This window comes from Chelon labrosus (genome assembly GCF_963514085.1).
Source record: "Chelon labrosus genome assembly, chromosome: 22".
NCBI lineage: Eukaryota > Metazoa > Chordata > Actinopteri > Mugiliformes > Mugilidae > Chelon > Chelon labrosus.
The window spans coordinates 17369289-17385490 of record NC_140355.1 but is presented as its reverse complement, the minus strand read 5'-3'; the positions used below and the strand labels follow the sequence as shown (position 1 = coordinate 17385490).

The following is a 16202-nucleotide window of genomic DNA, read 5'->3' as shown; positions in this document are numbered from 1 at the left end:
CTGTCTCGCGTATAGTCCGCGATGACCATGTTCTAAGTCAATACATTACATCCCTTTTATCCAGTTTACGTTAATTCTGCACTCTGCAAGACGCCGCATGTGTTAGCCCTACGATAGGTAGTCGACCTGTCCAGGGTGTACCCTAGCCTGGGTGCCAGCCGAACTTAGTCCCGCCCACAACATATTTTGGTCTGGAAGTTCGGTCTGGTGTCGTTCCGTTAAGGTGCAATTATGCTCGAACAGAAACTGTTCGGACCAATCAGATTCTCAGGGCGGGCTTTATACGATGATGGACAGATGATCAACAGTAACGTAACCACGTCACCAAAGAGCGCTTGGGTTGAATTTGTTTACAACAAAGATGGCTGCCGCTGGAGAACTGAGATGTGTAGATTCTGCCATCGAGTCTGTTCTAGAAGATATCGACAGCGCATTAATTTTAAAAGAGGAACAGATAAATGCGATCAAGGCATTTGTTAATCGGAAAGATGTTTTTGCCGTCCTTCCTACGGGATTCGGCAAAAGTTTAATTTATCGGCTGGCTCCGATGTTTTTTTTTTTTTTCCAAACTTTATTTAACGGACAGTCAAACAAGCTGGCTCCGATGGTCGCTAAGAAGATGGGACACAACATGCGTCACACACTCCGTTGCTCTGATTGGTTATAGGTCTATCCAGTTGAGTGGAGAGGCATTTTCTTTCCTGGTTCGGTTGAAACACGCCCCATAATCACAGCCCTATGGAGCGGTACCAGACTCACATTCTGACTAGAATTGAGTATGGCTACGCCAGGCTAGGTGTACCCCGCCTCTCGCCCAATGACAGCTGGGATAGGCTCCAGCCCCTCCGTGACCCTCCAGAGAGACAAGCGGTTACAGAAAATGAATGAATGAATGAATTAATTAACCTCCTCTTTCTGAATTAGGATACTATCATTTATTTATAAGGGTAGTGTGAAAGTTCTGTAGGTTTGTCAAATGTGTAAAGTTTAACTAAATTACAATACATGTTCATTTTAGCTTATTTTTGCTGTATCGAGCCATGCACATGATTCATTTTTTTAGTATTTTTAATTTTATTTAGCTTCCCGAGATGTTCGTCTGAGAAATAATTTGCTCCTGCCCTTAATATTTACTTGTATTTCTCCAAAAGAGAAATCCTTTAAGCTGCGTGAATAAAAAATATTGAAAAAGGTTCACAATTTGTACAATTAATTTTAAGAGTAATGTTTGGTAAGATACATTTAAATAAATAATAGCGCAAATTCATAATATTGTATTTTTTCCCTTGTCAGAGCACAGCAAATATTTTTAGTTAATTTGAAATTTAATTGATTATTATGCAGTTTTCTTGCAAATGAAGTTCCTGCACACAAATTCTTCCCAAAATGTTCGCCCCTAGTAAAGTACAGGATTGACTCTCACCTGGCAGGTACGTCGATGTTTGAGATGGCATAGAAGTACTTGAGTAGGTTGTCTCTCTGGACGTACGTGCCTCCGAGGGCTGGCCTGAGCAGCCTCAACCTAAGGTTGGTGAAAGTGAAGAAGTCCCTCAATCCCTTCATACTTTCCATGCGGGTGTACAGGCCGTCCATGTTCTGTAGCCGATTTCCGGCAAACACAGCAAAGCGGTCCCGCACCTCGAACGTCACGTTCTTGTCGTTTTTGGAGCCGACCCAGCGCGAGTACTGCTCGGTGCAGATGACCCTTGTGATGTTGGCGGGCGACAGGTCGTTCACTCGTTTGGGTTGCATGTTGAAGGCATCCAGGCAATCGTCGGCGTAGAACTGGTAGGGCTGCCAGGAGCGCCCGTAGTCCATGGACTTATCTAGTACCATGATAGTAGGCCGGCCATATTCAAAGGTGATCTGGATGTCGTCTGTGAGTTCCAGACTTTTGTTCCAGGACAAACTGATGTTGGCCAGAAGGGGATCTGGATGGCGTCTCCAGGTGACCGTCTGCCAGTAGGTGATTAGGCCGTTGCGTTCATTGTCCTGCATCAGCTGAGGAGGGTGGGCCAGATCTGGGTTGGAGGCATCACACTCGTCACTACACAAGTATGGGTTTTCCTAAAAGGGAGATGAGGAGAGAGCAGGAAGAAATCAGTCGAGAGTTGAGAATGGCTGTAATTATAGCAACAATAGAGAATAATAATTGTCAGTATGATGTATCTTCCTAAAAACTGCAGTATATCAAATTACTACAAAGTAATTGATACACAATGAACATGTCCTGGAACAGCTGCCCGCTTTGATCATTTTGGTCATTCTGTACTTGCACAGACGGATATATTTCAGTTTAAATTGACCAGACAAGAAAATGTCTTGCAGCAAAATCTTTTGCTTTGTTGTTATAACTGAGTTTAACAGTTGATTTAATGATATGGTGGATCTGTGGCGCCTGTCATTGCCGTCTTTTTTTTTTGCCCGCACAAGCACTGATACAAAAGATATGAACTTATTCCTTCAATATCTAAAAAACCGAACAACAAAAACATCCCTGTTGTTCCAAAAAAAGATCTAGTGTGTATCTAAATGAGCAGTGCCTTGGCAAGGCACAAAGTGACAGAGAGCTTAAAAGTAAACTTGCCAAACAACACAACAGGAAGTGTGAAGGTCAAGAGGATCGTGCATCGTCACTGTCTTTGCATAGACAGCAGAGTGCTGCTGCACTTTTAACTCCAGAGAATTGATCCTCCTCTTCTAGCGATGCCAAGACTTTAAAGCCGCTGCCCCTCTACACAACTAAAAGTCAACAGGATTATTCACACGGCTAACAGAGAGCTACAAACCTCTTTTCACCTGAATTAAGAAATGTATTTCACTCTATAAAGGGATTTCATGCCTCTCATCTTCTTCTTTTTCTACCAGAAAAACTAATTCACCATGCACTTATTCAGATTTGCAAAAAAAATGCCAACTGTCTTGATTGCATGGCTTTCCCAGTTACTTTGTGGTGACAAGCTTAATTGCTAGCTGGATAGAGTTCAGAATCAACAATGCTTCGGCAGAATACAAAGATATTTATAAATTTAGAAGGTATGATATCTAATACTCTCTAAAATATTGATAAACTGATATGGAAATTCTTTATTTAGGACTAGGTGCACGACATGTGCCACCAGAGGTCAGTTTTTACAGGTTGAACAGGCAGCTGAGCTGATAAAGATGGCGGCTGTGAGCGGTGGGGACAATGTTACAGGACTACTTAACAAGAGGGAACTTGGCCAGTAAAAGAATTATTTGGAAGTAGAAAATAAATTATTATTCTGCTCTGTAGGTCTCCTAGCTAATCAATTAAATATGCCTTGATCATTAATTATTAACATATTTCTACATTTAAACATCTATCTTTTACTTGTGATGACCTCCAACTACAAAAGCAATTGATTGAGTTATTTTATTCAGCTGCTGGTCTTCCACCTCCACCTGCACATTATCCCTGCTCAGCACACAGACGTGGAGGCATACAGTATACATCAATCAACATTATGACCACCTTCCTAATATTGTGTAGGACTCCCTTGTGCCTCCAAAACACTTGTGACTCATCAGAGAATGGACATGGGCCTTCTGAGGGTGTCCTGTGGTGTCTGGCAACAGAATATTGTTAGTGGAGGCCTTTGGGTCCTATGGATGGAAGGGAGGGGCCTCTGTGGATCATCCCACAGATACTTGATCAGTTTGGGATCTAGTGAATTTGGAGGCCAGGTCAACACCTTGTGCTGTTTTAAAAGGAGAGATATTGTCATATACCAGATTCCCCATTGAAATATCAGGATGCGATGAAGATATGAACAAATATATACCATGCAAGCCTAGAGTCAGCTCTTTGTTGAGTGAATGACATGCTGCTTTGAACTGGGAGGTGGCTGGGGTGGATGGTAGGCTTGCAAAGCACAGGGCCTCCGGGTTTTACACCCAGAATTCCATCGATGTTTAGTTTTAGGCATCAAAATGACTTTAGGTTAAAGTTAGGAAGAGATTATGTCATCAGTTAAATGTTAAAAAAAAACAAACAGATTTGTAGTTTTTGAGTTTCCTGTATCAACTCAAACACAATCTTTTCCACTAACACTGTTAGTGTCTGAACATAAAAATAATAATACTAGAAGAGATAAGAATAAAACATTTATAATATTATAATTATATTGTGTCTATTGTTCTGCAAGATTTGATAATCTGGTAGAAAACAAATAAACTATGTTGACGTTTTTATGACCGTATACTGTAATTCACATTTCACTATTGAGTTAGTAGAAAATATTATGTGATTTATTTTGCAAATTAGTTTTATGTAAATGCAATTTCTTGGTAATTGGTACCAACTTTCATAATAGTAAAAAAAAAAAAAATAAGATTTCACATTTCCAGGAATACCTAATTCCACAGTCGCCGGCTCCTCATATTGAGACGTTAGCAGACTTTTACAGTAGAACGGATGGAGCCGACTGCTGTAAGCCAGATGTCTGACATCCCCATCACCACGGAAGGGAAAATATTTACACAATGAAATCCCAGAGATGCTCCGTGTCTCTCTCGGTGCTTAATTTGCAAAATTCAGCTCCAGTGCTCTTTGGATTGTATCACATTCGGAAAGGCTCGTCGTGCCCCCAGGATGCACTAATTAGACTGATAAGGGTTATTATTTTATCCAGTATTTAGACGCAGTCATTCACTGAATCCAAGGGGTCCATTTTTGCATTATTTGTCCATATACTCACTTTATCACACACTGATACAAGCTTCTTTCATTGCACTTTACCGTGCATATTTATAGGAAACCTCCCGAATATATAGTTTCCTTCATGTAAACTAATTATTAATTGACTGATTGGTTATATTTTCCAATAAACTCTCAATACAGGTCATTTATTTAAGTTAAGCATGAGCTGCTGCTGCCTGTGAAGTTTCCTCTCGGCTGTGTTTTCAGCCCCTTCTTCTGTTTTCCACACTTGTAGTACCTGATTAGATTTTATAGCTTGTGTTATCCTTCTTCTTTTATTTATTGGGAATCCAATAGGCTTTCTGGATTTTACTGCATTATGCGTAACGAGCTCTTGATGGAGTAGAGAGTATAAATATCCCTTTTTTTCTTTCTTTGTTTTTTTTTTTTTCTTCTTCCACCTCCACCTTCTCTCCTCCTCTTCATCTTCCTCCCCTTTCTTCTTTGTTTTGTTCATCTTTTCATTTTCACTTTTAGCATTGGTACCGCTTCCATCTGTGGAGTGTTTAAGAACATCACCAGCCCATCTTGATATATATTTGTAAAGATAATGGTGATTATTACGACATACTGCAGCAAAAATATATTTAAATGCTTCAGGACAAAGGAAAAAAGGGATGAACTGCAGTAAGAGGAAGTGCAGGCAAAGTAAAGTTTCAAATCGAAGTCGTATTAAATATTTGTCCTGCAGAGACCTTGAGCAAGGCACTAAAATTTTAACACTGGACCTGAATGTGAAAATCCCATAAATAACACATAATAAAAGATTGTTAGTCGTACAATACTAAAAAATATATTTTGACTGTGAATATTTGTAAACTATCAAACTTGCGAGAATTACATTAGAGAAGCAACTTGAAAGGTTCTTGACTGAAAGTGAAGATTTTATGAAGCAACTTCTTTTATATACAAGGAAATGTAGATCACATGATTATTTATATTTACAATGAGAGCAGGAACAACCAATGGCAGAAGAGTTAAGGATTAACTCCACACCTGCTTCAGTGTTTACGACTTTACCTTAATTAAACACACACAAAAAAGGAGTGATATGCTGCTTTTATTCTTGGAGGTTTTTAAGATCTCCTGAGACAATTAACATGCAAGATGGTGCCTGGTGCAGTGACTAAAAGAAAACTAAACTGGATCAAGACAGAAGTACTGCTAAAGACAGGGTAAATCAGAGAAATCATATAATCAGGAAAACTATACCGTTAAGCACGGTTTATACCTCTGCGGGACATAGACGCTGTAACCTACGCTTGCGAGAGCCATTTATGTGTCTTTTTTGCCAGTCTAGGTGGGTGCTACATGTCTAAGTAACATCCTTATGAATGAAAGCCAGGTCCAAAAGATTCCCAGCAGAACATTGAATTGTCACAAGATGGTCAATGTTATGTACTTCTCCTGTCAGTGGTCATAATGTTATGCCTGATCGGTGTATACCAGACACTTTTTCAACCGAATTTCAATTAAAAACCTGGTCTTCTGCTCTCTCCCTGTTCAACCGTGGCTCGTTTCTCTGCTATAACTGCCTGTAATTGGTGCAAAAGTCCAAACCTCCATTAAACAAATGGTTTCACACTAGAAAAGCCCTGAACCATGGTTCAGTTTGAGCCGTACCGAGCCCACCACTTTATGTCTGGACTGTGGTTTCTCACCTGCAGTTTAGAGTCTGATTCAAGTCAGAACGTCCGGACTAAATGAGCTAAGTGTGAACGGACCCAAAGTCTATTTTATCATTCTCAGAAGAAGTCCCAGTTTTCATATTTAGCAGTTTTTTTATATGACCACAGATGTACCACGCATGTAGTTGATGTATGTGCCTTTTGCTGGATAGCGCCCAGAGATGATATAACATTTCCTTCACGTCAACTCACAAACAATTTGTCTTAATGGCTGTTGTTAGATGATACCATGCATGAAATAATGATATTCTTTATGCATGCTTACTATGATCAAATTCCTGCCTTTGTAGCCATTTATCCAATTTTAGTTATGACAAGATATTGAAGTTATCTTAGTGAGAAGTTGAATTACACTAATATACAGTAATGCAATACTGCTACTGCTTTAGATAGTGCAGCAGAATATGATTGCCTAATGACTTTTAAGTGATTCCACCCAAAGCTTGTCTTTGGCTATCAAACACTGACCCCCTGCAGGCTTTAAAGAGTAGCTGTATATAGTTTGTAACTTCAGCCCTGATGGAAAATGACGGCTGTAGTCAGCAGGGCGCTTTAATATGCTCAAACCAACACACACGCCTGCTAATGAGCCTCAGAGTTGTGCGTGAGATGTAAGTTTTGCATGAAAATATGACGTGTTTAACATGCTGAGCATACAGATGATGTTGCGGGAGTTGCTGGAGAAGTCGCCGTGGCGGTTTTAATACTTTTATTTCTGCTGCGGGCATCAGTTCAAACTTTCCACAGCTACCTTTCAGTCTGCTGATTGGGTCAATACTCAAAAGATTTTGGGTGGAATATTACACGAAGCAGCACTTTCTTCTTTATGATGTAAAGCCGTAACGTGAAAGCAATACCGCACAATATCGACGTACTGTTGCGAGCGCGGATCGTGTGTCACCGCTTCTTTGCAGACGCTCGCTTTTTCCACGTCTACCGCCAAGAAGCGGCGTCCCTGTTCCGCCTTTTGAATAAAGCCACTGGACTGTACCGGAGGAAAGTGAGCAGTCACTCAAACCCACTCTAGTGGTCTAATAACAAAAGCAAAAGTTACAATCCTGCGAGGCTGAGATTATAAATCATCTGATTTATGGTGACAACGCGGAGTGGGGAAAGCTCCAAACATAAGCAAACGCTGAGCTGGTGCTGAGGGAAGCTGTACGCCAAAGAAGACTCTATACGGGATCATAATGCATGTGAAGGTATCTTTACTCCAGAAACTGCAGACCTGTCTCTCTCCCCTCACTCGAGCAACATAGCGGCATTGTTCTCCATCTGATAACCCAATTATCTCTCTCGCACTGACTCGGATAGCGATCACTGTCGGCGCAAACACACTTAGGGACGATAATCTACAACGCACACAAACAAGTGCAACCAGTAATTAGAATCAGATGATGAGTGTCGCAGAGGACGTCAGGAATAAAGTAGCTGCCCCGCGTAGTGGCCCAGCTGCTTCCGCGTCCTCCGCCAGCGCCTCCGCCTGACCTCAGTCCAGACACACATTCACGCACACACGGTCAATAAGATTAGTAGTCTGTTGTTCTGGAGATGACCCCTCACCTACAAATCCTATTGAAAATGATCACACTGTCACACTGTCCCAGATAAAACAGAAAACTCTATATAGGTTAGAAGCTAGGAGTGCGTTTGTGACAGCCGCTGTATTCTCATAGAGAAGGAAGGCAGGCATGGCTGTGTGTAGAAACAAACCTATGAACTACACAAGAAGGATCAATAGGATTTTCTATTTTTTTATTTTTTTTACATCTCGTCTCCTGGTTGGATTTGAGCGTCTGGTGAAAACTACTGCTCACTACCCTGCTCCGACCTCAACCGGGCCCTTTAGGATTAGCTACAGTAGAGGTGTTATGTACAGTAATATAGGCTGGAAGATTTTTATCCTCCCATGAGAGACTTACGCGAGGTTATGTTTAAGCCCTTTGTGCGCCCTGTCCTCCTTATCCCGCTCTGCCTCCTGCCGCTACTCTGGCCCGGGCCGGCACATCTCGGCACATCTATGCCAGGATGCACACGCCCACAAACGCCCGCAAACACTCTCTCTCTCACACACAAACATACACACACACACGCATACACACAGATCCCGGCCAAATGCTGCGGCAGGTGGCCCACACTGCTAAGCCCCTCCAGCATTTATCCTCGCTGGGATCCTGTCTCCACGACAACAGCCACCACGAAGCCCCCGCGATGAGCGACTTCCTTGTTTTTCGCTTTCCGGATAGCAGCAGTCGTTAATATCTCCTCAAGTGCTAAAATTTGATTGAGCTTTGAGTTATTTCTGCGGGGTCTGTTATTGTGGAGCTAATACTAAAAACACAAGAGCTCTCCCCCGACCTCCTAATAAATCATCAGTTGCTAAAAATAGCAAGCCGCTGTTTTGCACTTACACAAAAATAAAGCGCAAAGAAAATTGCCTTTTGCTTTCCGTTGCGTTTCTGACCGTTTGCCCATCCTTGCCCTCCTTTCTCCTCTTTATTTCCACCTCCACTTATAGAACTTTCTAAGTTATATTGCTAGCAAGGGGAATAAAGGCAGGGCAGACACACACACGGAGACACAATTTATTTTGTTTTGGAGAAACATCAAATGAAACGACCCTCCCATTAAAAAGGCCACCGAGGGGAAGGGAAAGAGATATTGCTTTTTCACTTATAACGTTAATCTTTTATTTTGTTGAAGGTTTTTCCATCATGCGGGAGTTTCCTGTTACCCAGAACGAGGATGGTATATCTGTTCGTGTGTGTGTCTGTGTGTGTGTTTCCTGAGAAATATGTGTACAAGGGAAGCACACGTATAGGATCACAAACCATCGACTTGCCTTTTTTTTACTTTAATTACCCTAAAACGCGATTATTCGCTCGCTGTAGATTTGTCTTGCTGGGTACGAAACAGCAGTTGGCGGGTGTAGATGCGTCTTAGGTGTGCGTTCGTGTGGGTGGGTGTTGTTTATGTCTGTGCGTGCGCGCGCAGGCAAAAGTAAATGTTTACTGTAGGCATGTGTGATTGCGCTGGAGGAGGAGGAGGAGGAGGAGGAGGAGGAGGAGGAGGAGGAGGAGGAGAGAAGAAGAAGAAGAAGAGGGGACAGAGCTGAGACACCATGCTGCTCCGAAGCAGCAGCAGAGCTTGTCCTGCTCAGATCGCCACAGTTGGACCGGTTATATTCAGGTATTTAGAGCCCATACGGTGCACAGTGAAAGTATATCAGGAATAGTTTGTTTCTGTTTTTTGTTTTTTTTATTATAAGTGCACAGATGAGGTGATTTCGAGGAAAAGCTATTATCTTTTATTGATGTCTGTTATTAAATCTAAACTAATCACAAAAGGGGGATGTACTGTACTGTAGATACAGAGGCAGAGGAGGAGCAAGATAAGGATTTAAAGCTTCGAGACAACTAAAATGCAGATTGTGCATCTGAGATCTTCACGTTACATTTTCCTATATGTGCAGTTATTTAGCTCTGCGCTGCTTTAACACCACGGGACTCGAAACTGAAGCAGCAGAATCCAAGATTATTTTTAGTCACCGGCTGTACATTACCCACAACGCCGGTTACACTGTGATAGCCTTGAGCGCATATGGCCTCAAGCAGGGATGAGGATCGAACTACAGAATCCTACAACCCCGAGCTCCATCACTCGAAGCGGCTCACGAGGCTCAATGCAACTTTTAAAATAAAATCGGCGCGCTTCCTCTTTAATTGTGATGAGAAATTCTGGCGTGCATCGCACACTTTCGACCTTTTGGTTAACGACAGTCGCAGCTTCCACCGTACGGATATTTAAAGACTTCAAGGAGATCGGTGTCGGAGTCTTTCAGCGCTCCCGTTATAAAGCCTTCAAACTGAAATCATATGAAACACCTTCCTGTCTTTGTATCAAACTGAAAGTGAACGAAAAAGAAAATATTCGTGTGGAATATTCATGTGCGGAGAAGCTGTAGAGAGGGCGTCTGTTGATTTAAAGGGTTTTGGAGAGCAGACATAAATTTGTTTAACTTAGTCAATGTTCGTATTCACAACCTCGTTGCAAGAGGAGTCTTAATCGGGGCTCAGAAGTCTTCCAAATACTTGTCAGCAGGCATTTCTAGGGGACTAGTTTGTGTGGTTATTTGTTGATATGTTGATAATTCTGTATTTCCCAAATCTTTACAGAGAACATCACAGAACAATAGCCGGAAACAACCAGGTCAATAAATGTCAATTCCTTATGTTCTGGTCACTAGATGTCACGCACAAACAAATGCTTGGCTTCTATAAATTTAGCTTCTCCACGCTGCCTCCAGTCCTCACAGCCTGGTGGCGAGACAAGGTGGTTTGCTAAGTTCACCTCAGGCTGTCTAAGCCCCTGCGGCCAATCCCTCTTAGTATCACCTCAGTCAGGGATAAATCTCACTTATAACTACCCTCCCGTTCTGCCAACACATCTAAACACAATCAGATCACTTTCAACTGTGTCCTGATAGGGAAGCACGCCATGCCATTACATCACTGCATCCTCCCCCTCCTCCCTTGTTTGTACAGTCACTCTCTCTCCCTCTCTCTCGTTTTCTCCGTCTTTTGCTGTCTGGTCCCTTCGTTAATTATGCCCTGCTCTGTCAAACCTGCTCCCGCTGTTCCCAAAATCACCTCCAAGCTTGTATTATTAGGACACTGGCCACCTGGGCTATCTTTGACCCCAGGGAAGGTGCATCAAGAATGGCCCACTGCTGGTTGTGGGTGGCCCTTTTGCGAGGCCTTGATGGCCCACTGCTGGGGAGGGCAGGCCAGCCAGGTTCTGGCAGGGCTACACTGGGCAGCGAGTATGAGGCATGGCCATAGGCCCAGTCTGGGATGCACTGATCCACGCTACCAGCTGCCATCTTCCTCCCCTTCCTGCATGCTCCCCTTCCGCTGCTGCGCGGCTTCTCTCTCTTCTCATGTCTATTTTTAGAGCTGGCAGATTTCTACCTTCTAAAACGGGCAAATGTGTTGTGGAACGGGAAGGTGTGTGCACGCGTGTGTGTTTCTTTTTTTGGTTTCTTAGACATACTACCGTGCACCGTTGGCCAACTCGTGCACATGTTTCCCACACCCCTGCTGCTGGTCCCCGCGAACATCGCCACACACGTCGTACGTTCCTGTACACATGCACGCTCCCCATATGCATTTCGGCTGCTCTCTGTTCTCGGCGCCGGGGGAGATGGTTGATTGAAGGTTTTGGTTCAAAACCAGAAAACAAAATAACAAACAACGGCTCGGCGAGACCTTACTGAATGCAGCAGATTTATTTCGACACTGTGTGCACTACTGTGGAACTGTGGTCTGATTTCATCTTTCTGCTTAGCTAAGCTTGGATCTTCCTCACCTCTCCCTCATCATTAGCCATCCCCCTCTGCAAAAAACACCGCCTCAAACCTCCTTACTCCATCACCCTCAACTGCAAGCTACAACTCCACGGTAGCTATCATACTGAGGAACTACAAAGACGCTACTGAAGCTCCTAACACAGAACTAGTGACAGTAGCATCTTTGTCAAAGTGCTGGGAGCCCGTCACGTTGAAAGAAGCCAACATGCTGGCCTGCTTGGCTGAGGAGAAAGGATGCTGCATTCCCAGGGAACAAGAGAGATAAATAGAGTAGAAAAAATGCCTCCCTGTGGAGATGGAGGGAGCAAAAACTACTGTAAACCAATGCAAGCAGGGGTAGCTACAGTATGCCTCTACATCAAAACCTCCCAAAATTGAATTCTCCCATAGTTTTAAGGAATGCACCGTAGCACTTGTAGGGTGAGAGAAAGAGGGGGGGGGTGGAAATTTATTTTGCATCTTCCGCAGTGTGTCTCAAGTCTTATTAAGGATGAGCAGCTCTGCGCATTGGGTGATGCAGTCTTTTTTTTTTTATGTTTTTGTTTTTGTTTTTTTGGTGCCCTGACTTTCTCTTGACTTGTGGGATTGCTGAATGAGTGAATGTAAATGTACACCAATTAGATAAGAAACCGGCTTTTCTGTAAAGCTGCCAAATCCGGGGGTAAGAGGAAGACGGGGGGGGGGGAACACAGCCTGCCTGAAAATAAATGATCTGTGTACCAATATCCCTCAACCAGTACACACTTGCCGTGTCCAAAAGAAATGGAGAGAATGGATGTAATGGCCTTGATCCCCGCTGAAGTGTGTACTGATATGTTAATCCTTTGTTGGAGGAAAGTGATATGTAGAAGCTCAGTGATTGTTAGGCTCACGCGGAGATTTCCTATCAGTCTAATGCAAACAACGGATTGTTACATGTCACAAAATAGTCAAATAATGATCTTTCGTAATTAAATCTGCACTGCTTTCTCATTATACAGGAATTTGAGTCGGGCGTCCCTCATTTCTTAAGCAAACTTTCATCTCAGAGCATCTTTCGCTCTTTAAATCTCCAGCCAGTGCACTTGGGGGAGCTGGTTAAATCCCTGCAGCCGCAGATGACCTGAGAGGAACCAGAACTTTCCACTATAAAGACCCCGTCCGATTGGGGAAAGTGCTGACTAAGGCCAGACTCCTTCCTGTCCTGCCCTCCATCCTCCTCTTTCTTTCTGTCTCATCAGCCCGAGCGGCACACTCTGGATTCTCGGGATGGAGCGACGCTGGTCAACCTTTGTAAGGAAGCCCATTAAGGGAGCCCATCAATATTTCATCATTGGCTCACTCAGAAACATAGTTATAGAAGTTTCCAGGCCAGGGCCATTAGGGGGCAGACGTCAATACGTTATGGCAGCGAACTTCTCCCCCTTTTTTTTTTTTCCCCATGCGTCTGTCCGTCTCCCCCCCCTCAAGAGAAGTTATTGGAGAGGCCTTTCTCAAGACAAGAGTGGTTTCCGCTACTAAACAAATCATTAACCATTAGGTGTCCGAAGACCACAATCTCCCTTCCTGTTCTTGATGACCACACATACTAGTTATTAGACTGTGTGAGAGGAAGGCAGTGAGACAGAAAGGCTTGTTTGCAAAATCTCGATTAAGGCAACACATGTCCAGTCACTCAGAATGGCTTCATATTGTGATGTAGATGAGCTCTGTAGAGAGAGTTTTTTTGTTTTTGTGTGTGAGATTTTGACTCATGGTTCTTGAGACCGGTCTGGCACCTTCAGCACTGGCCATCCCAGTGAGTGGAGACTCTGACCATCGTGAGGAGGAACTTGTCTCGCACCCCCACCGAGCCAAAGCGTGAGTCAAACCTCCGGCATAAAACTTTTTCACTGAAGACGCAAGGGGAAGCTTAATTTCAGTCTTATGATTCTGATTTTTATAACCCTTATTTCAAATTATTACACTTACATTAGCGAGGAGTAGCCTGCGGGCTGAGCTGTGTTAAATATTGCTGTAGCAGACATTTTAACGAGTTTTCCCGCTGCTCACCCTCTAGTGTCCTTGGAACTAAAAGGTCCCACTATATGCATTTTTTACCAGAGGAAATATGAGGTCCTCTCTGGAAGCCCAAATCAAACCAGGATATCAGGCTGCCAAGTCCACACTAATGTAAACAACACCTCCAGACATCTCTGAGAGAGGTGGATCTGTGCCAAATCATTGCCATGCCTCTCATATCCCCTGCTCTGACCTCAGTTATCAATGTGTGTCATTACTTTTTACTTTTCACTCTTCGGCTTAACCGCAAAACCATGTGATCTTTCAGTTCTCAACTTTTTTTTTACACTATTTCCAATGTTTCTATAAGCGTGTGAGGCATGCTTATGTGCTCATTAAAATATGAATATTACTATTACAACTATAACTATAAAAGATGCAATACAAGTCCAGGTGTGAACTCACCAGAGTGCAGAACCTCTCGGGTGGGTTTCCACATGTGATTCCGGGCGGATCCACCTTGATCCGCATGTGGTCTCTCATGGTCGCGGGTTTCGGCTGGCACGCGTAATGCTCCCACACCGATCCCTCGTCCGTGCTCACCAGGGACTTGCACAGTTCGTACTGGCCCAGTGTGGAGGCCAAGCAGTGCAGCAGCAGCAGCAACACGACCTGGAGGAGCATGGCAGGCTGGGAGGGTGTTTGGAGTGGGGTCCGGCACAGGGTGAGGGGGACACGGAGCTCAGAGGAGAGGTGACGCGCATGGAGCGGTGATCATAAGTAAATAGTGGATATGGGTGCCATCGTCATGCAGTTTTGACACAACTCGCCTCCGGGCTTTTAAAATCCTCAAATGAAAGGAGAGCAGTTTTGACTCAGTGTCTCTTGACAAATATTGACGGCCCCCAGAGAGCCGAGAGAGGGACACTTTGTTGTTTTGACGGCTGATTTCCTGAGGAAGATGGGCGGTGGGTGGAGAGACGGGTGATGTTACAGAGATTAATCTCGGCATACACTTTAACCATAGTGGTGCAGGGAGTTAGGTGGGAGGTGTTCACGCCGGGTCCATGTCTCAGAGAGGGGTGTCCTGCCGCGAAACGGTGGAGCTGGATGGGGAGGAAAAAGGAGAAGTCGCTGCGTCTTCAGGTATATCCATTGGACGTTTTTGATTGGCCGTGCTTTCCCGATTGTCCTGGGGCGAAATGGGGACAAATGCGGGAGAAAAAAAAAAAAAAAAAAGAAGTTAGTGCAATAGTTTATAACATTTTCAGTCTTCCTGCAAATGCAAAAAAAAAATACAGCCCTCGTGTTTTACCCGGCTCAAGTTGAGATGACTTTTATTTGGCAATAAAACTAATGCCAGCCTTTGAAATATTCATGCATAATGGGCAGGTTGCGTTCTTATTTTAATTAGTGTAATTATAATCCATAAAATAGCTGCGATTTATATTTGAAAAGTGTTAAAAACACCCCATTCGTCTTCGGACTGTAAAGAGAACTTTTAAGCGAATGCGTGACCGAGGCAGCTGGCTATAAGGAGGGCAAGTTTATTTAACCCCCACCCCCACCCCCACCCCACCCCCTCAAACCTGCCGGTGCGTTGGGTGACATATAATTTTAAGAGCTGCATATTTAAAAGCACTAAAAAGCGCCACGCGGTAGTGGATAACCTTGTGCGTAAAAACACGTGCTGCTGCTGCCGGGTGCCGCCTGTGCGTGCAAGAGTTGTAATTGCTCCTATAGCTCCCTGGCGCTGGACAGGGAGAGCAGGCTGCAGCTGTTGTGATAATAATTGCACTGCAAGAAGTATACAGATTAAGATGCACTTAATTAATCCTAAAAAATGCAAAAAATAAATAAATATAATAATAAATGTTTAAAGAATTCTCAAGGAAGTGAACTAGAAGTAGTTCTGGCCAAATTTATTCGCTTGATTTAATTAGAATTAAATCTGAATACGTGAATAAATGAGTGCATATGACGGATATTTTTTGCAGTGTGGACTAACCGATTATAATCCGACTGTCATCTCGCACTGACAGGAGCCAGGACCTTGAACAACCTATCCCATGCCACCCTGTGGACTCTGACTTAGTTCCCTGTCAAAAAAAAGAAGTCGCCAAAGCTATTTCCCGGCACTGACAGTCTTGTAGGGGTGTGTCAGTTTCTACAGTATAGTGCATCCCACCGAGAGGCATCGCGCACAATGAATGTTGCCAATGTTGCACAATTCACACAGGAACGCATCAATGCATTTGTCTAAATTGTTGTAAATTAATCTTAAAGTCGCCCCCCATCGCTCTGATTTTTCCTGAAGTGGTAAAGATACTGGTGTGGAACTCAGAAGCAGCTTCCCGGTGCAGACTTCAAAGAGCTGGAGCAAAATGCATCGTGTTGCGAAATGTTTTTGATCAGATAAAGCACTTACTTCTAACATGCATCT

The 16202-nt window shown here is 43.5% G+C and overlaps 1 protein-coding gene across 1 annotated transcript in view; it reads right to left on the bottom strand.

Annotated features, from left to right (window-relative positions):
• The window catches only part of ntng2b (netrin g2b), a gene marked incomplete at its 5' end in the record, with an annotated part of 65048 nt that extends 50605 nt beyond the window's left edge, over positions 1-14443 (bottom strand). Inside the window, 2 exons of the mRNA XM_084571661.1 lie at positions 1424-2067; positions 14225-14443. Of these exons, the coding sequence (XP_084427787.1) occupies positions 1424-2067; positions 14225-14443 (863 nt within the window). The remainder of the gene's footprint in view (positions 1-1423; positions 2068-14224) is intronic.
• Between the last annotated feature and the right edge of the window lie 1759 nt (positions 14444-16202).